We start from the raw sequence: 21,952 nt of genomic DNA on the forward strand, positions 1-21,952 counted from the left end.
CTATCAAGTTTGGAGAGAGACTAATAGCAGTTTCAGTCTTTCTAGAACTCAAAAATTTACCTTCTCCATAATATTCTTGGGAAGCGACAAAATGGAAGAGTGAAGCAGAAAGGAGGAATAGGGGGATAAAGAAACAAGAAATTGAATTCCAGGGAAGAACAGGTAAGTCTCAACGCCTGGCGAGCGACCAATCCAGATGGAAACAGGCATGAGGGCCTTGGGTAGGATTTTCTGGGACAGGGGGTTGCAACAAGCTGACAGCCTCATGTGGGAGTCTGGAAAAACCTGGGTGAGCATGTGCCAAAGCTCTGTCGGTTTGGGGAAAATCTGAGAATCAGAAGTTAGCATAGGTAATCTCAATTTTCACGTTTAAATTACTCAACGCTTCTAACCCTGGTGCTTAGATAGCTAATCTACTTTCTACCGCATCTTTCGCTTACAAAAAAAAAAAACCCAAAAAACCTTAAACATTACTAATACTGTTTTTAGATTATCAACTCAATATCATGCAAATTACCACATCATGTTTTCCATACTCATTATAACTCAATGAAATAATTTTCACGGAGGATGTCCTGCCAAGACACACTGTAGTTCCTTGGATACAGTACAATCTCTTTCATTTGAAGTCATTTCATAGTCACATTTCAACTTTTAACAGCCTGAAGAAATTGCTATTTCAAGAAAATGTCAATGTGTTATGTAATTCAGATCTATATGCTCAGATGAGATGAGACCTAATCTATTCAAGGAACATGCAGGTCTGTTTCTATCCTGCTCTCAAGAATCTTAAGATAAAGCAAGATTTATTGACTTTAGGTGGTTTGCATGTCTATCTGTTAATCCTTATATTGTCATTTTCACCTTACTCAAATACTGTGGAACCTTGTTTAAACTTCCTTCCTGGTTCACTATAAAAATAAGATATGTAATAAATATCTCATACGTTATTGCAAAGTGAGAGAATCTTTTTTTTCTAGACCAAATGTTCTGGTTTTCTCATCTTTACATTATTACTTTTCATTGATTATCTTCCCCTTCCAATTTCTTTTCAAATTATGAAAACAAACTGGAATCCAATTTTCCATTAAAAAGCTAGTTTATACCAAAAAACCACAATTTATTTGTAAGATTATGGACCTGTTTTTGAAAATGAAACAAACTGAATTAATAATTGATTAACAGTCAGTTTACTTTTCAAAATTTAACAGTGCTAGGTGTTTTGGTATCATTTTATAATTGTTATTATTTTTTATTATCTCCAAGAATACTTTCAACTGCATTACATCCTGATACCAGGCTATGTTTGTTCTTTATACAGGGATGCTGGATTTTGTTCTCATGTTCATTCAACTCTTGACTCTATTATATATAGATCACTGCTATAAATCAGACTAATATAATTTTTTAACTATTATAACAAGGCTTACACCTATGAGATATTTCTCACAGTGATCTCTAAGGCTCCATCATGCTTAATTATTTCTGTTTGGACAGTAAGACTTAGTAGTCAGGTCTATGCCCATCTAGGGAGTAGAGAGCAGAATCTAAGAATCAGAGATTCCACACATTAAAATAACTGGAAGTACAGAGAATAAAACTTCTTAGGCACTAACTATATGTATGAAAATACTCTAGGTACTTTATACGTGTTCTCTCATTTAATTCTTATAATAATACTATGATGTATATTTGACTAAACTAAGGTAAAACAACTTATCCAGGGTCACAAAGCTACCAAATGGCAAGCCTGAGATTAGAACTCTGACTGAGCAATACAAGCTCAGGGGTCTACCAATCACCCAATACAGGCATGTACTTCTATAATACCCAGCCTTTGAATAAACATTGTCCAATGAACAGATGTTTTCAGGATGCTGCATAAAATGTGACAAAATTCATTCATTCTGGTTTAATCTTAAATCAGCCTACTTATAATTTCTATCCACTAAAGTAAATTCTATCTTCTAAAATTTGTTTAACTAATGTTCAGAGCATTACCTTCCTTTCTGCCTCTTAAATTATATTTTATGCATATGGGCAAATTTCCCAGCAGATAAACATCTGTTTAATTTGATTCTTTCATTTCACGGATTGGTAATTCCTTCCAATTATAGATTTTAGTACTGCTTATACGTTCATCACTGTGGATAAAAATTTTGAAAAGGATATGGCCTGCAACATGGTACAAGATCTCTGCCCAAACAACATAAATCTATCAACATCTAAGTATATTTCGATCAGTAAGAAGACTCATAACTGCATTATCTATTGTCTAGCCAACATTTTTCTCTATATATAATGTGTTCATGAGAGATAATGGGACAGACTCTTTCAAATTTCTACAACAGCACTGCCTGATACACCAGTAAGTACCATCACCATAAAGAACTGAGTTTAGTTACACACAATGTGCTTTGTGAACATGTACCGGTTCTTGGTGATAACTAGCTCCTTTTTTTTTTTTTTTTTTAATATTTTTAAGTTGAGGGCATTCTTTTTTTTTTTTTTTTTTTTAAAGCTTCTTTCTTTCTTTTTGGCTGTGTTGGATCTTCGTTTCTGCGCGAGGGCTTTCTCTAGTTGTGGCAAGTGGGGGCCACTCTCCATCGCGGTGCGCGGGCCTCTTACTATCGCGGCCTCTCTTGTTGCGGAGCACAGGCTCCAGACGTGCAGGCTCAGTAGTTGTGGCTCACGGGCCTAGTTGCTCCGCGGCATGTGGGATCTTCCCAGACCAGGGCTCGAACCCGTGTCCCCTGCATTGGCAGGCAGATTCTCAACCACTGCGCCACCAGGGAAGCCCCCTAGCTCCTTTTTAAGAGTACATATCATTCATGTTTTTTTTTTAATGAAAACATCACTTGTATCCAAGTGGAACTACTCTGTAACCTAGTCACGCTCCTAGGATGTCAAGGAAACAGGGACACTTTCCGTTGCAAATAAACAACAGCATCCAGAGCGGAGGGTGCAAACTGGCTACATGCAGACATATCCAGCCCTCAGTCATATTCTGTTTGGGCAACGCACCATTGTTGTTGTTGAACTGAGTAAGTGGCCAACTTCTAAATCAGATAATTCACTTAAAAATCTAGATTTCTTCTCTTAAAAATCAAAAGAACTGGCAATACTGGTTACACTTTTTTTTTTTTTTAACTTTGCAACAAATACCTAAAGCTGGGTAACAGCTTCTGTCTTTGGATGGGGCACGTGCTATTTATTTGGATCACCCCAATTTCCTACTGTCAGCCAAACCTGCTTATCTCATTTTAGGCCCTTACCTTGTCCCTACAGGTAACTGAATTCACAACCCCTGGCATGGAGCAACTATTCAACAGGAAGTCCTGCTCACTTTTTTATATGACAAGAAAATGGTCCAGGGTACACAAAGTAGTCAATAAATCAAATATTTTAACAAGATTCCATTGCACACTTTAAAGATAAAACGTGTGCCCAAAAAATACATACACACACACATATATAAAACAAATATTATAAATTATACAAGCTTACCTTGCTCAGGTAAGAAATGTTATTCTCATGTTTTTATTTTTGTGGTTTCTTAGATAATTTTCAAACAACATATGTTCAAAGCAATGAATTTTTAACTAATGTATAAGCTCCTAAGCTGATTATCATTAAGTTAAAATAGTTTTCACTAAATTTTATAGTCCCAATCTGTTTTTGTACAACCAAAGACAAAAATCCCAGAAAGTTTTTAAAAATATATTCAACATATAATGACTAAATAAGATATTTTACTTGAATTTTATAAAACTGAAAATGTAATTCTTTAACAAAGGATTCCTGGGACTCTCATAGTCTTGTAAACATACATAAATGTAGAACAAATACATGAAGGCCAATTATTTTAAAACGAAAGTCAAAGAATCTCCTAAGATTATTTCCTTAATTTTTCATAAAGACATAAGGCAAAGGACAGATGTATATGTAAAGCCATGAGCCCACTTAGTGGCAGGGAGACTTCCCTCACACTTGTGCTTCCACTATCCAGCTGATAAAACTTTTACATCCAAAAGTCAAAGGTTAAATAAAGGAAAGGAAATGTTTTTTGTCAAATAGTCAGGTAACCACTAACAGTCTAAGTGGTCAGCAGGAACCTAACTTAGAGTAATCAAATAAAACTAAGGAAACTGCCTTTCCGCGGAAAAATGTCTAATGTCTAGAGGCTGTTTTTCTGTCTGGAAAACTGACACAAAATGTGTAAAACTGAAACATTCTGCTTCTAAGGGACTTGCCTCAAGGAAGAGTGTGAAAGCCTCAAGTTTGGTATGAGTTACAGGAGAGGGGGGAAGGGAGGACTACAGAGGCCGCAAACACCAAACTGTCTTCCTTATGCAAGTATTTCATTGTGAACCCTTGGCGACAACTTTATAGTTGTAAAATTATGTTAATCAAATTAGGGGAAAAGTTATTTCTTGCATTTTTGCTATTATACGAAAGCAATTCTAAATACAAACAATGGCATGATTTAAATTAGTAATATCTCAAGGTATTTTTGAAATCTTGTTAAATTAGGAGAGACATGCCATAGAAAAGGCTAAAGCATACAAAATTCAAAATTAAATATTGACTTTTATATTAAATAAACCTGAATTCTAATATTTCTTCTAAAAAGTGAATGAAACAAATACAAATTAAATACACTTACTTTCGAAACTTATAATAACATAAATCCAGTAGAAGAAGAACCCATGGTTTTGAGAGCATTGTGTGCAAATTTCCCAGCTTAGAACTCTAAGGTAAATCTAAATTACTTTCAAGTCTTATACAATGGCATCATCCAGGATGAAAAGTAGCTTTAAAGCTTTATGTGAAAATTTTCTAGCTCATAACTCTAAGGCATAGAGTAGTTTTTATTAATAATGTATATAAATCACTTAGCAAAATGCTTGGCTTACAGTAAACAAACACTAAATGATGTTGCTATTAATTTATTTGTTATTATTAGTATTATCATTGTCATCTCTAACCTAAAAGTCTTTGCTATTCAAGAAATCCAACACTCAGAGTTATTTTTTGCTTTTCTAATGAAATTTACTACCAATTTGTACTTAATTTTACTTTGTATTAAAAAAATCTTAAACATCCTTAAATGTATCCCATTTTCATTATGACTACTCTTTAGGGACCTAAAATATTTTAAACTGTTCGACAGCAACAAAAACTCAAGAGATATTTATACTTTTCTTTTAAAATTTAGATCATTAAAACACAAACATTAGAAGGTAAAATAAATGAAGTTTTTTGATGAAGATATAGTTGACCACAATAAAAAAAATTTAGTGTTTAACAGGATATAAAGACAACAGGAGAAATTATTAATTTCTATCTAAGAATCTTAAATCACTGATACTAAAAATGACCTCTGAATAATCAATCCAGTATTATCTCGCAACAGAATAACTAAAAATGCAGTATGTCTCAATATAAATGCACTAATTTTTCACAAAAGACAGCTTCAAGAAAAAGATGCTAAACTTTTTTCATATTTGAAAGTCACAATATACTCCAGGTAAAGAAATAAGTAACTAATTTTAAAAACTATAATCAGAAAGGGAATCATCTTTGTGCTAAATCTCAACTTTTAAGAAAAAAAAGTGAAATGACCAATTGTCAGATTAAGCATGTACAAAAATTCTCAGCACTTAACAGTGGATAATATGAAAGCCATAGAAGCTTTTTCAGTTTATTAACTGCTTCTATATATATATTCATTCACTTTACCAACTGTGAATAAACACTACAGTTAAATATTTAGTTTGCTATCCAATAGAAAGATTTATAAATGTGTCTTAACAAGTCATGGAAATAAGTCTAGAATGAATACCAAAATTTAAGTAATGGTTATGTTTTACATATATAAGTGCCTTTATTTTCTTTTTCTTTATTTTCTTCCAATTTTTCTATAGTAAAATATGTTACTTTTGTTAACAGAAAAGCATGGTTAAAGACATATATTTCTGTGTCTTGCTTATTCAAGTATTTTGTCATTTTTCTCAATAAATTTTAGCCCTATTAATGCTTAATTCTAAGAAGCCTTAGAATTTAGGACTTAGAATTAAGGCTGAATTCTAAGAGGACCAGGGCATTCCCAAAACACTGAATGCAAACATTACTCTAAAGCCCTGGCAGCCACCAGTGAACACTCAGAACACCAGCAGAGGTGGTCTTCTCTCACAGAACCCCTGGAAGCAGCAGAGTCTGGAATTCAAGAAATTAGCCTTTCAATGAAGAGACCTGATTGCCCCAACCAAGCCCATGAATAATTCGTTTGCTACTTCTACCTTCCCTTCCCACAACCCTCCAAAAATGACTACTTAAATTCTAAGTCCTGGTTATATATGAAACTAAACAAACTTTCTCCTAAGATGTATCTTAAAGATACGATGAAATTGAGTGTTGTTGGAAGAGAAAAAATAGTAGGAAATAAATTGTAGGTGTAGTCACATTTCTCCTGTCCTCTCACAAAGCATTTCCACCACGTTGAACATTCTGTGTTGAAATTACAGAAAAACACTAATATCTGGCTCTAACATGGTGATGGGAAGGTCACCTCACAAGTAATATTTTTTTCTCTTCCAAAGATCATTCTTTCGCACTGTGATTCCAAATTTCAAGTGTGTAGAATGAAATGCCTGCTCCCTTCCCATTCTTAATTCTGCTAGTCAACAATGACCAGCTGCTGCCTTTGGAGTATCTCCATGAAAACACACTTGTAGGACCATTTCCTGTCCTGGATGTCTTACCTGACAAAAGATGATCTGGGTAAATTCCCACACATTTTTAATATGCTCTTTATATAGTCCTGACATCTCAGAATTTTAGAGCAGGAAAAACTGCTTAAAATTACTTTGGCTCACTGCAAAAAGTGGATGAATGCTGAAGTGTACAAAGTAAAAGAATTAGAGATCTATCCTTTTATAAGTATATACAATCATATATTAATATATAAATCTGTTATTGACCACTCCTTAAAATATACACATTTATATATACATATAACTTGTTCTTTACAAATATAAGAACACACTATAAATATTACCTTGAAACTTTTCATCATTTCACAATATATCATAAACATTTCTCCAAGTCAGTATCTGTGTGTATAATTTTTCCTAACAGATAAATAATATTCCATAGTACTAGTCATTAATTCATTAATGTATTTAGTCAACAAATATCTATTAAGAGTTTACTACTGTAGGCACTGGGAATACAACGCATCAGTGAACAGCACAGATAGCGTTCCGGCAGGGAGGGGGCACAAAGTGGAGCCTGGGGAATGGACCATAAAGCACCTAATCAATTCCTCCTGAGAGACATCTACGTCCAGTGGTTTTGCTCTTATAAACCATGTCATAATAAATAACTTTGGTCACACTTTACTGCTCACCACTGGGAATCCTGAGATTTAAATTTCAGGAACTGGAATTAACTGAGTCAAGGAGAAGGAGACTTTAAAAATCTGATAGATATTTTTAAATTCCCCTTCAAAAAGTCATGTCATTTTACAGTCCTACAAGCAGCACATGAAATATCTATTTCCCCTCATGCTTTTTTTTTTTTTAGTTTTTCATTTCTGCCCATCATAATGTGCTCGTTTCTTTTACCTTTAGTAAGGCTGAGCATCATTCATAGGTGTGCATGTGTGTGTGTGTATATATATATATAAAATATATACACATATATATGTATATATATGCTATTCACATTTCCTCTGTGAATATGCTGTTCAGATGCTTTACGTATTTTTCTATTGGGTTGTTTCTCTCTCTTATTGTACTCTATGGTGATTAACTCTCTGTCACAGTGGTTGTAAATATAGTCCTACCAGCTTATTATTGGAATATTCAATTTCCTTACTATATTTGTCACCAAACAGAAGTTTTCGTCATTACGTAGTCAAAAGATGGCAACGTTTTTGGCTTCGGGATTCAATGTCAGGATTCAAAGGCTCTCACGGTTACAGTAGTTTTTAAAAATCAACAGCAATCTCTTCTAGCACGTTTAGAGTTGCATCCTTCCTTTCAACACTTTTAAAGTTAAATCTAAAGTGGTGAAGACTCAGTGTAGTCCATGGACAAACCAGAACCCGAAACACCATTATTCCTCTCACTATGGCACTCACCGAGACTTGCCAAAATTATTTTCACAGACATACACCGATTACACCTTAAAATAGGTATTTACCTACCCATCACAACTTTCTAAATAAATTGCTGAATTTGGTTATATTTTCATTCTCTGTTCTCTAATTTACTGGCTATTCTCTAAATTGGCTATGCTCAAAGAACACCGTTGCATGCTACTTTCCAGGACAATGACTGAGACATGCCATTAACACCTATGAGATGGCAGTCTTTTAATTTTCTAGGAAAAAATAAGCTGTAGGATAGAATTTTCTCAATTTAAGATTCTCATTCTCCTCCACGATTTTTTCATAAAGCTTTGATACCTACTATTTCTTATCTACTGGAAAGCACCGTCAAATAACAAAAATAAAAGGAACATTTACTCTTTTTAAAAAGACTAAATAACCAATAATGCTTATTGTGAAAAGTTTTCTTTATTGGCATAGACGATTTTTTTGTTTTTTATTACATTAATATAATAGAACCATATTTCCTGCAGGTAAGACTATTCTTAATGCAGAGAACTACAACATTCAAGTCTTCTTCCACATAGAGGAGTTTGAGAACTACGTAAAAATAACCTGATTATGGTAACTGCTCTAGAATCTGTTTCCTACAAACTAATGACAACTGGTTTGGAGATACAGACACTACACTAATCCTTCAATCATTTAACAAATTGCTATAGTTCATGTTTTGTGTAAATATTTCGAGGTTAACAATGGCTTTCCTAAACTGAAACAGAAATGTCTAAGAATGTTTATTCTACAAGCCCATTCATAGGGACTATTGTGAAAATTTTAAAACTACTTGCTAATTATTAATAGGTTCATTGTATTCAAAGTATGCTAAGAGTTCAAAACAAAGAGAAAGATTTAGACTCTTTAATTATGGATATCAGGAACTCACTTTGGAGGCAGTGAGGCAAGCTGTAAAATAGATTCAAATATTACATAAGAATGATGTCTATAACTTACTCTCAAGTGGGTCAGCTAAAACAATACTGCAACAGAGAGAGAGACATACAGAATTTGTGTGTGTGCGTGGGTGTGCGCGCATGCGTGAGCGTGAGTACGCGTGTGTGTGTGTGTGTGTACACAGAGAGTGGGGGGAGGTGGGGAGAGACAGAAGCAGGCTAACAACTGTCAATCTAGGGGATGTGTAGACAAGAGCTCATGGTACTATTCTTGAAACTTTTCTGTAAATTTGACTTTTTAATGAAAAGACTTAAAAATTCATAGAGAAAAATTAGAAAGCACGTACAGCTTCAGTCTTTCCATTAGGGCAAACTTGTCTTGGGCAGAGTGTATAAGATGATAGTCCCCTTTAAAGTGTAGCTTTGGAACTTTCAGCATGAAGCACAAGGATAAAAGGAGATCCCCCCACCCACTTTCCACATGGTCACTCCCAACCCCGCTGCCCAAAAAACTGGCTTCAAACTACAAGAATCAGCCTACAGCTTGAAGCATAACACTCTTCCGGATAAAACGTTAACTTTTAAGTACAACTGTTCCAGAAGAAAAAGTTGTGCCTGAAGAAAGAAAGAGGCACGTCCACATTCTATTACTTATAAAGCAGTTAAACATTTACTTTTGAATAAAGATTGAAAAAAATTCTCCAACTCTTAACAAATATTCTGAGTAGAATTTATAACTTAACCCTCAAAGAATGAGAGGAATGTAGCTAAACAGCAAATGAACAGAGCAGACATCAATTTTATACCAAAGTTCTCTTGCAATACTTTAATTATTAAATTTAACGTTATTTCTTTTACTACAAACATTTCTATAGAATCTAGCTTGACCAATATCCGTATTGTAATCGCAGTATAGAGTCCTATTTGTACAGAACACACCTACATTTCTGAGTCATCAGGACATATTAAAGGGAAGCTAACCTTCAGGACCGTCCTCCTCAGCACTAGCAACTCAAACCCAAGGTCCACAGACAGAGACGCGCTCTCAACTGCCTACCGAGTGAGTCCAGGCCAACCAGGTAAGCGATGGAGGCGGACAGGCAGGGCTTGTGAAACAAGCAGACTCCTGCCACGAGGAGACACCTGCTGCTCAGCACCAGCTCAGTGTTGCTGGGACAGCAAGACCAGCACTAGCAAAAGGAACGAGAAACGTGAACTTTATGCAAAATTTCACTAAAATTTATAAGGTTAGAAACACCTTCTAAAATTTTTAAAACACCATGTGGCCAAATAAAACACCTCTAAACACTTCTGCCCAGAATCACCGGTTTGCAACCTTTACCTTCGACCAACAATTCACTTTCAAAAATCCAAGTTCTGGGTCAGCAATAGAACACATATTAACTTAACTGAATTTCTCGCATCCTACTTAATATGTGAAGCATATATTATCTGACCTCGTATCTTAATTTTTCAAAAATAAACCCACAAAAACTAATCTGTAAAACGGCCAATTCTAACACAACATTGTAAATCAACTATACTTCAATAGAATAATTTAAAAAAAAAAAAAAGGAGCCAATTCTTTGAAGCAAAATTCTACTGTTACTGGTAAATCTTTAAACCGAATTGATGCCATATATAGAGAGTAAATAAAATTATTTTTCAACTTAGTTGGATTTAAAGAAAACAACTAAAAAAAATATATAAGCATATTTTTAAGCATCCCAAGCATAGCAAAGTACATAAGAAAGACACCGTTAATCTATCATGCCTCCAATTTTATTTTTTACTACAAATACTTACCTAAGGATGCATAAGCAGATTTTGCCTCCTGATGTGAGTCGGCAGAATCCAAATCTCTGTTTACTTTCAATGTCTGTCAGTACAAAGGCAAAGTGCTGTCCGACTTGATTCTGAGACACTCTAAAATACAGTAGTATTATAACACTTTAAGCCTTGTGTGAGAATTTTCTTAAAGAAAAGCAAACGCAAGAATAGATGTATGTGTGGCATTGTTTTCACCTTTCCAATCAGTTGGTTCTCAAAGCTACAATGACGTTTTAAAAACTAAAATGAGTGTGAAATGTGTAAACTAAATCATGAAGCAAGTACCAAGATAGGTTGTAACGCCTTACGGGCTGAGCAATTCAGCATATTCTAATCCCTTACTAGGGAATCATAAGGTATCTTACCGTAAGTTTTCACCTGCTTGAAAGTACTTATCAAATATTTCGTACGTTCCGAACGTGCTACTAATGGAAGCGGGGAGGTGAGAAGCTGGTCATATGACGGTCCGCCCGCCCCTCCGCGGCCTCTCCTCCGGGTGACTCTAAGGCTGCTCACACAGCAAAGCGTGTTGCTGCACAGCCTAAGCCACCACCAACTCTGTGTCACTGCTTCTTGTGTTGACACTCTCACCCAATAAAGTACCATACAAATTACTGTTGGCATTTTTTTTTTAGCATTCGCTTCTAGAGCTACCTGTATTCTGGTAATAAATTTCCAAGTACAAAATAAGAATACAATTTCTATAAAAAAAAGCTTACTACAAAGAATCTGAGCTAACGTGAACTGAGTACCATCATACGTGTCACACTGCCATGTAAGGTGCGGTATAAATCATTATGCTGAATCTTTACTATTATTTAAAATATACAAATATATTTCCTGTTACTGGCCATAACCTTGCCATTAGACAACAATAACTGAACATCTGCTTCCTTGTCCCAAAATAAAGTTTCCAGGACACCTAAGCTTTGGCTTTGAAATAGCCACAGGAATTAATGTACGAGGAAACAAGCTACTTACCCCTATTGCACCAATACTACAAATCATTTGCAATTGTCAGGAAATGCTGCAGTTCAAATGCTGAACATTTAACAAACACACTTTTATGGGGACAGGTTTGTTTTTGTTTTTTTAACTTTTACAAACTTCAAAACAACCTCTAGTGTCTACTATGCCCTCTAGTGCCCAATGTCCACAATTTACTTCCATAGCTTTTCTTCCTTTATTTCATCTTTGCTATTAATTTGGAAATTGCAACTTTAGCAGGCAGAAGTGATTCCCCAGAAAAGAGGTAAAACAAGGGGCATCATTCACCAGCAGTACTTATTAGTACCAATTAGCCCATCGTTCGAAAGGCTTTTATCTTTAACACTGTAAAATTTTAGATTTTTACGAATCTTTACTTTTAGCAAAATATTTTCCTAAAATAGATTTTCTTTTAATATCACCTCACAGCATACCCTTAAAAAAAACTGATAATAGGGTATGAAAATCACATGAAAAACAATAAATGATCTGTTATTATGCTCAAAGGGCTATATATTCTGTGACATTCCAGCTACACACAGGTAATACTCTATTCATTCAGCATTTGTTCAGTAAAATACAAACATAATGAGATTTTCAAAACTGCTAGGTAAGAGGGTTTCTCTGCAGCCTTCCATAATATTGCACTATTTCTATAAAGCTATTCTTGGGAGACAACCAGCCATGAGTTTTACAATATCACACAGATGGTCTTTTCAATGAGGGTGAAGTGAGATAGAAACCAGGATATATACATCTAATTTTAAAAGACACAATTCGAAGGCTCTGATAAAGGACATATTAATGTTTTTTTCTCCTAGTGCTTACAACATGTACCTGAAGAACAAAAGGAAGAAATGGAACCTTAAGACTAATCCTAACTGGCCACAGTGGAATAAACAGAAGGTATAATGATTTAGAAGGCTTCTCCATTTCAAATATTATTTAATTTTGAACTCTAGTCTTTCCTGTTAGAGGCAATGGAAAAAAAAATACATTTCATTTTATAAAGAAAACACATGTAATAATTTTAAAGTGCTCGCTGAGATAGGCTAAGGTTCTTTTAAATGATGACTTATACTGTACCTTTCAACGTCAAAGGGGAAACAGAACTTTGGCACAGTCTGTAGTACTTCCTGCAAATGCAAAAAAAAAAAGCTTTAGAATATTTTTAAAGATGCAGTTAAAACTTTTTTGGAGACATTCTTTAGGAAAAAAAAGTTTGTCTTTTTCTTAAGAAAAATAACAGAGGTTCTTGGACTAAAATAATTGATTATTAAAAAGGAATTAAGTGTGTGCTTTGGCAGATTGCACTGACAATGCCACGGAAGCCCCAGGAGGGAAAGGCCTGGCCTGAAGGGTATTAACACCCCTCACATCCCCGCTGGGACGCCCTTCAACAAGGCCATATGGATTTTACAAGAAGCACCGCACCATATGGGTAAGCTGCGTCTGCTGCTGCTTGTACCACAGAGTAGCCACAGGGACTTCTGACAGATCCTGGCTCAGAAATATAAATGTTGTTTCAATTAAAATGCAGGCAGAGAAAAGGGAATGAAGTTGGCAGCAATGAATTACTGAGAGGTATAACAACTCTATGTGCCCCAGAGTAAAACGGTTCAAAAAAAAAAGGATTTTCTATAGCTAAAGAAACACATTTATATGTTGAACTCTTGGTAAATTCAACATCAGTAACACTAAGTTTAATCCCAAATAACACTCTTAAAGAAATGTGTATCTAAAAATAAGCCTTTAATGTAAAACTACATAGCTTCTACTCTGTGCACTTTTATTTAAGAATTTCCTAATATGAAAATCAATGTTTTAATTAAGCATAGAAAATAATCTTACTGACTTGAAATCTGCAGTGATTTTATAGTTATTATAAAATAATTTTAAAAGCTTTTAGAAATCATATACATTAACAAGTATAACAAAATGCAGATAATTGTCAGATATTTGGCAAAAAAAATAGAATAAGATCTATTTTGTTATATATGAAAAACAACTTAAAATTAACTCCTGTTATAAAGTCAGAATTGAAGATACCATCACACGAGTTTTAAGCCAGGCGATTTTACAAGAGAAAGCAGAGATTTATGAGGAGGCTTCATATTAAAAGAGTAAAGAGCAAATATTTTCAAGCAGTAGCCACCCCCACCTAAAAAACGCCTTATCACTACCTCTCTACCAATAAAACTTACGTTCAGAGAAATCATCAGTATATGAATATTAAGCCCTATACACAGTCATAGGATTGAGTGTTTCAAAGCAGAATTTCTCACATTCTTTTAAAATGTAAATTGGTATAAAGTATCAAGTAAAAATAAACCATTGTAAAATTCCAATGCCAAAACCTAAGAAAGCTTCAAGAGCCTTGAGTCCCTGAAGCTGAAAGAAACGCATATGTAAAAAAGCTATCTTCTATCTCTAGGGCAGGGTACCCAGGTTTGCTTAAGAACATATACATTTGTAAGTACGAGTGCAAACCCCATATTTAGAAAAAGCTAACTGTTTTACTACTGACAATGTTTTATTATCAATAAATGGAACTGAAAGAGCTGCTAAGCTTGAAATAATTCAAATTACTTAAACTGAAAACAGGACATTACAAAAGAGAACAGTTCATCTGACCATTGCTAATCCTTATCTTGTGCTGCAAAAAGTGAAGCCATTTCCCATATTTACAACACATGTGAAGGCTATTCAGATACCCCCCCCCCCGCAAAGCTGTTCGTATCATTCCTGTAACAATAAAGACAGATATTCAAAATCCATTGTCTGCTTCCAAATATACCCGAATTAATAATATATTTCACATCGATTTTAAGACTCAAATAAAGAAGAATGTTTCCCAGTTAGTTGCTCAGTCGTGCACGCCCTCCCCCTCCCTCCGTCCAGAAGCGGCACACATGCACACACTTCGGCAGAACAGCCTCGGCTCGCTCTCCAACTGGCAGAAGCATCCCTCAGGGGACAAGTCTTTAAACCCCCGCACTCTTTAAAATTCAACCAGCCAGCAGGTCTATAGACTAGTGTATAAACAGTATAGACAAAAAAATCCTCTCTCAGCTTATGTCAGTGACAAAGCAGCTCAGCAGTTGACTGTTCCTCCCCTGACAGTATAAGCTGAGCTTACACAGATCAATGGCTGCAAGTCCCACCTAGCTCCCAGGGCTCGGTTTTCTTCCTTAATTACAGGTGCTATTTAAACTGAGGTTGAAAAAGAAAAGAGAGAGAGAGAGAGAGAGAGAGAGAGAGAAGGGACTTGGAGGGAGGAATAAAATACATGCAAATAGTTTTCTGGATCCTTTTAACAATGATGTTAATTGAAAACTGCACTTTTATATTGATTAGAAGTGCTCATAAACTCTGGTATTTCCACCGCACTGTGTTCTTGATATGACACACACACACACACACACACACACACACACACATTTCTGGATTGGCATCCGTAGATTATGTGAAAGGTTTAAGACAATACTCTTCAAAAGTTATGTTTCTCTATTCCTACAGGCTTTTGTTTTTATGAAATACCTAATTTCCTTAGGCAAGAAAAATTATCCGGGTTCTCAAAATCCTCTTAATTCTCTAAAATATTTTTTTACACAGAAAGAACACATTGACTAACATGTCAAATGTTAAAAATAGAAATAACAAAAAGAATGATATATTAATAGAATATAAAATTATGAATAGCAAAATACAAGAGGCAATAACACATATATGTGCATATGCCCTAAAAATAACACGTCTACTACTATATAAATAAACTGACTGGGAAATACATAAATGACTGAAAACAAGGACTAATGCAAATTTATACACTGTGGTTTTTTGGTACTATATCCTGTATCTGTACTAATAAGCATTATGATCCAATTGATCGTGTAAGAGAGAAGAAACTGCTCGTGTTAAGAGTGGTATATTGACTCTCTATCCATGAGGTTACCATTGAGCATTATAAATTGATCAAATAAAAGAGGAAAGGAGCCTTTAAGAATCTACTTTAAAAAAAAAAAAAAAAAGCTGAAATATGTAAAGTTTACCTCCTGATTAGAGTTCAGTAAGTACAAAGGTCTTAGAATTTCTCTGAAAAACATCTAAGAGGCAATGAGATGCACCACTGTTAGGATCAGTACTTGTTTTCCTTGTCCTCAGTGGCTCCTTCCCTGCCCTCCACTGAAATGCTGACGTTCCATTCGGTCCTCTCCACCACACTCAGTAAATCTCACCTACACCTGCCTAGGCAACCGCACCTACACCCACGGATTCAACTGCAACTTCCAAATTTCTTAGTCCTATAGCTCAGATATTTCTGTGAACTCCAGGATTATACTTCTAACTACTTTCTAGTATCAATCTCTCAACGTTCCCCAGACACCTCCAATTCAGAATGAACAAAACTGAAGTCACTCTTTCAGTTTTTACTCCTTATCCCCCAGAACGGCAGCACCGCCCACCCCGTTACCCAAACAAGCACACGGTAGTTGCCTAGACCAGTCCCTTTCCCTGACCCCCCATATACAATCAGTCATTCCTCAAATTCTGTTAGTTCAACTTCATAACCGTCTTTCTCCAGGGGTTCTCAATGGGAGGGCAGAAAGAATTAGACGGAAGATAAGAAGGTATAAGAATCACTTGGGGGCTTCCCTGGTGGCGCAGTGGTTGAGAATCTGCCTGCCAATGCAGGGGACACGGGTTCGAGCCCTGGTCTGGGAAGATCCCACGTGCCGTGGAACAACTGGGCCCGTGAGCCACAACTACTGAGCCTGCGCGTCTGGAGCCTGTGCTCCGCAACAAGAGAGGCCGCGACAGTGAGAGGCCCGCGCACCGCGATGAGGAGTGGTCCCCGCTTGCCGCAACTAGAGAAAGCCCTCGCACAGAAACGAAGACCCAACACAGCCATAAATTAATTAATTAATTAATTAATTATTTTAAAAAAAGAATCACTTGGTTTTTCAAAACACACTTGATTGCCTACAGCAAGGGTCTTGACGGTTTAACCTGGTTTGAATGGCACCTGTAACTAAGGAATAAGACTAACTGTATCAGATAAGGGTGCCTACCGTACACAGCAGTAGTTACCCTCTCTCTGCGAGCAGTGACACGGTGGGCTTTTCGGGGACTGATTCAGCGCCCTCCTCAAGGACTCAGGAGTCCTCCGTCCTTCTGCTCTGCTGTCCTCAGCTTGTGGCTTTGTCCTCAGCCGCCTCTACTCATGGTCACAAAGCGAGCTGCCAGCGTTCAGCTGACCACATGGAGACACCGCTGTATCCAGCGAATGCTTCCTGGGAGGCTCTTTCTATCAGCGAGGAAACCTTTCCCCGAAGGCCCACCGGCTGACTTTCCCGTCGCAGCTGACCAGCCAGAAGGTGGCGGCCACTCCTAGACTAACCACGGGCAGGGCAAAGGTTACCCATGCTTAGCTTAGCCTTAGACGGCTTAGAGGAGAAGTCAGAATTCAAACCCATCCATTTTCCACTGGCCGTGACACCTGTAATTAATTATAAAGAAGCTTGAGTGAAGCATCATCTTTTCTTTCTTAAGACACCTCGCAATAATTTTAATTAGATAAGAATTAAAGTTCTACCAAAGTCCTCAGGAAAAATATACACGATATTACATAAGGACAGTTTTCAAATATGCATAAATTTATTCATTTGAATAACGCTTTCAGAATCATTTTGTAAAAAGGGGGCTTTACTTATCGATTTTAATCTACTTTTTCACAAAGGCCACTGATTCCTAAAAAGATGGTTACTTAATTTTGAATATTCTCTCCCAAAACAAATGAGAATTCATTAATACCATGCATTCACTCAATCTATTGGTGCTTTACATGGGGGAAAAATAAACTTTTTTTTTCTCAAAAGAAATATTCACTGAGCTACTGAGTGACAAGCAGGTTGCACAGCGCAGAACGGGGATTCCCAAACTGCACCTGAGCTGCTCCAGGGCCCCACGGCACGCCCACAGTGGGACTGCGGGATGCTTTAAGTTTCCAAGGAAGCACAGCTACACTAACAGGGTGATTAGATTGGGATGCATTTTATTAAAAGGTAGAACTACAATTATACCGTACATTACACATACAGCCTCTTGAAACCTCGTCTTACTTTCTAAAGTTTTTTAAGCTTGGAGACTCTATTTTAAACTTAGAGCCAAGGAATAACTATCAGAATAATTGAGACCACTGCAGGATTTTTCTCTTGTACTATTTCAATCAGAACTAAATTTCTCTTTCATCCTTCTTCCTTAATTTAAGGAAAACACCAAGTCTGTGAATTCTGACACTAACAGTGTTTAGATTGTTAACTCTGATCAAGTTATTTTTCACTATCAAAAATTAAGAATGAATTTCTATTGTTGAAAGATTTAAATAACTGCCACGAAGCAAATACATTCGACTGTAAAAAGAACTGTATTGTAGAAATACGAATTTTGAGGATTTTGGTTCTACGTGTATCAGTCAGGTGATTAGAGGTCTGTACTCAACATTAGCTTAATCTAAGGTCAATGAAAAAGCCTAGATTCAAAGCAGTACGGCGTGACGTTACCAAAAATACATATACCGTACTTAATGATTAGACAGGTGGTTTACTTGGCAAATAAAAGGAACAATACATTTCCCTCATTAATTTAAGATAAAGAGAAGAATTCAAAAGGCATGAAAGTATATATGTATAAGCAAATGGGCTTCCAAAGTTTTTTTGTCAAAAATTCTATTACAAACTACCTTCAAATTTTTATGCCTAGGTTAACACTAACTTTTAATCAGTGATTCGAATAACAATCATCCAACTCTAAGACAAAGCCACCTAGGAAGACTCCCTTTCTTTTTCCCTAATAACCATGTAACCTCCCATTCCCTTCAGACTAATATACTTATTCTTTGCCTCACTCACCCCTATTTTAACTAGTAACATTTTCTAGATCAAAGGAAACACCTATATAATAAAATAGAGCATTGCCTATAATATTTATTTGCATTATAGACACTAAGCTACTTAAAAATGAATATCAAACTGCCATTAAATCAAGATTAAGTAGAATTAAGGTAAGTAGAAAAAAGCCTCAATTTTTAGAGAGAAACAAGTTTTACGCCAGTCAACTGATCCGCTACCACGACCCCAACCCACAGCTAGACACTGTGGAGAGTAAAGGAAACGTGATCACTAATTTTCAGAGCTACGACGAGATCCCAGAAATAGGCACAGGCACCAGGGTGCAGGCACACACCCTCGAGGCAGCAAAGCCCAGTGGTCAGTGCACGGTGCTCTGGAGCCAGGAGGTGACACTCAGACCTGGCCGTGCCAGCCCCCGGCTAAGCGCCCCCGTCACCACCTCTAGGAAATGTGCCAAAATTATCATCTATCTCGTAGGATTAAGTGAGGATTTACTTGGGATTTATATGAGGATTAAGTTTAAAATCCATGTAAAATGATTAGCCAGTGTCAGGTACATAAACCCCACTGACAACTGTTAACTCTTTTATTAATTAGTTACTTATTTTAAGAACTCAAGTGTCATATGAATTCAAATGAAGAAGATACTTATTTATTCAACAAATATTTACTAAATAACTACAACATTTAAGGTCCTGTGTCCGATGACCTATGCCGAAACATTAACATACTGAGATACAAAATACAAAGTATTATACTGAATAATTTATCTGCCTCCTTGGAAGATGGTTAACATGTTTAATTAATACAGGTGCCTAGGGATATAGATATAGATTTGAATATATTCAACTATTTCTGTTTAATCAAACACAATAGAAGCAAACTTGGTTAACGCTGCAAAATCATACACTGTGCATATCTGATGTTTTCAGTATGTACAGGAGCTTACTTTGGGCTACCACACTGGCGACTTCTTTGAATTAAAAATATCTTCAAAGAGTCACGCCAACAGACATTTTTCATTTAAGGGAGGGTTTACTAATAAAATTCTTTTTTCGTGTACTTACTTATCAATGCACTTAATAAGGATTAATTACCAACTCTGCACAAGGCACTGGCCAGCGTGAGGAACAGAGGGACTTCCTGCTCCCTTCACCACCTCAAAGCAGGCTTCCCTGCAACTGTCCTGGCGAAGACACTGATAGAGATGCCCTTAGAAAACACATCCTCTTTGTAGCACTGCCCTTGATTACTGAATTATGTTTTCCATGTTCTTTAATTGTGAGTCACTCTTTGTTCTTTGTTAACCTTTACCTGGAGTTTACATTTTCCCCAGTCTGGATTTTATATTTTCCCCAGTCCTGTGGACTGCCAGACCCTTGATTCATACTATTTCTCATATTCTTCAGACCTAGACCATGTGCAATCTTTCTGTCACTGTATTCATGTAAATAGTCTCCATTCATTGGGTAAATCACACATTAAAGAATGTATTTTGCTGTTATGGATGACAAATGAGGTATGATATGTCCCAGAGAAGTAAACTACAATTATCCTTTTTTTTTTTTGATCCTGCCTTGAACCTAGTTCAGAACTATGCCTGCACGGCTTGATTTTCCCTAGATAGTGAATCCTGCGATAAACCAGATGGGAATCTTGTTTGTCTGATGCTTTAAGAAACAACAGAAACTTTAGTTTTAGAGCATAAATCAGGGACCCTACACTTTAGATGACTATTGTATTCTGGGAGCAACAGTACACATACTAATTATTTCTCTATACCTTGAAGGTCCCTGGAGTCTATAAGGTCACCTAGTAGAAATGAGAATCACGGTGTCTTTTAAAAGTTTGGAAAAATCATGACTGACTATTTACCTATTTGGAGGCTTTGTCTGGAAGAACTAAATTATAATTACACAATTATAAAATACAGACTGTTCTATGAAGATTATTTACTTAGGTATAAAGTCTAATCAGTACTAACTCATATTTACAAACTCAACATGAACTTATTTATATGAATAATTAATATGCTTATGTACATTTATGTATATTCATTTAGCAAATATTTAACGTGTGAATAGCAATCAAAGACAATCACAATGTAATGTAATAAAAGCGTTGGTGGTAAAAGTGGAAAACACCAGGGAGTCTAGAAATCAGACATGTACACCAAAGTTAGCAGGGGTGCTTCTGGAGGAGTGTGGTGGAAGTCCCAAGGGAAGAAATCTCATCTATTGATAAACAGAGAAATACAGAGAGAACAAGAAGTTGGCCCGACTATTGTACAATGAGAGGGAGGTAGAGAGGAGTTAAGGGTGGTTTTCCCATCACAGGAAAGAATATTACAGAAAGGTCCAGAAAGGTCTGGAGATGAGAAAGAACATGTACAAAGTCTGGGAGGATGATAAGAGAATGTGGCTTGAGAAATAAGCAGGGGACTGAGTCTATCATCAGGCCTTTAGGCCAATTAAGAAGTTCTGACTTGATGCAAAGAGTAGGGAAACCACCCCTCCTGGTTTGCCCAGAACCCTTTGCATGCATCTTCTCAGCACAGTTAACAGCAGCAACCCCTGTTACTCTCAAAAGTGTCCAAGTTATAATTTATCATAACAGAAGTCAGAACAGTGGTATCCTGGGGCTGTGGGAGTGGGTTAGCAGGCACAGGAAGTAACCAGGAAGCCGCAAGAGGGAACTTTCTGGAGTGACAGAAATAGTCTGTATCTTTAAAGGAATGTGGGTTACACAGGCGTAGGCATCTGTCAAAACTCATTTCACTGTACACTTGAGATCTGCATTGAGCCATATACAAATTATCAGTGAAAAGGTAATAAATAAGTATCTCAGTTTGGACAATAAATCATGGTCACCCAACCTAAGAGAAATAGGGAAGCTTTGACAGGTTTAAAGCAATGGAGGGACATGACTGGACTTGAATTTTAGAAAGATCACTCTGACTACAGTTTGTAGAATGGGTTTTAAAAGGACAAGACTGAAGCCTGGAAAATCAGATAGAAGGCTTTTGCAATCATCGAGGTGAGGAGTGGTGACCTGAAGTTAGATAGTGCAGCAGGAATGCAGAGAAGGTACAAAATTGAGATATAAACAAGAGTAAAAATGGAGACCTCCAGGAGGTAGCTGGATAAAACATCTGGTGC

The 21,952-nt window shown here is 36.3% G+C and overlaps 1 protein-coding gene across 3 annotated transcripts in view; it reads right to left on the reverse strand.

Moving 5' to 3' along the window:
* The window catches only part of DENND1B (DENN domain containing 1B), a 258,142-nt gene that overhangs the window by 145,810 nt on the left and 90,380 nt on the right, over window positions 1–21,952 (reverse strand). For all 3 annotated transcript variants that reach the window (XM_057549265.1, XM_057549273.1, XM_057549259.1), the window contains exons 4-5: window positions 12,970–13,019; window positions 10,873–10,992 (exon numbers count right to left, since the gene is read on the reverse strand). In XM_057549265.1, the coding sequence (XP_057405248.1) occupies window positions 10,873–10,992; window positions 12,970–13,019 (170 nt within the window). The remainder of the gene's footprint in view (window positions 1–10,872; window positions 10,993–12,969; window positions 13,020–21,952) is intronic.

The sequence above is a fragment of the Balaenoptera acutorostrata genome, chromosome 1 (assembly GCF_949987535.1).
Source record: "Balaenoptera acutorostrata chromosome 1, mBalAcu1.1, whole genome shotgun sequence".
NCBI classification, from domain to species: domain Eukaryota; kingdom Metazoa; phylum Chordata; class Mammalia; order Artiodactyla; family Balaenopteridae; genus Balaenoptera; species Balaenoptera acutorostrata.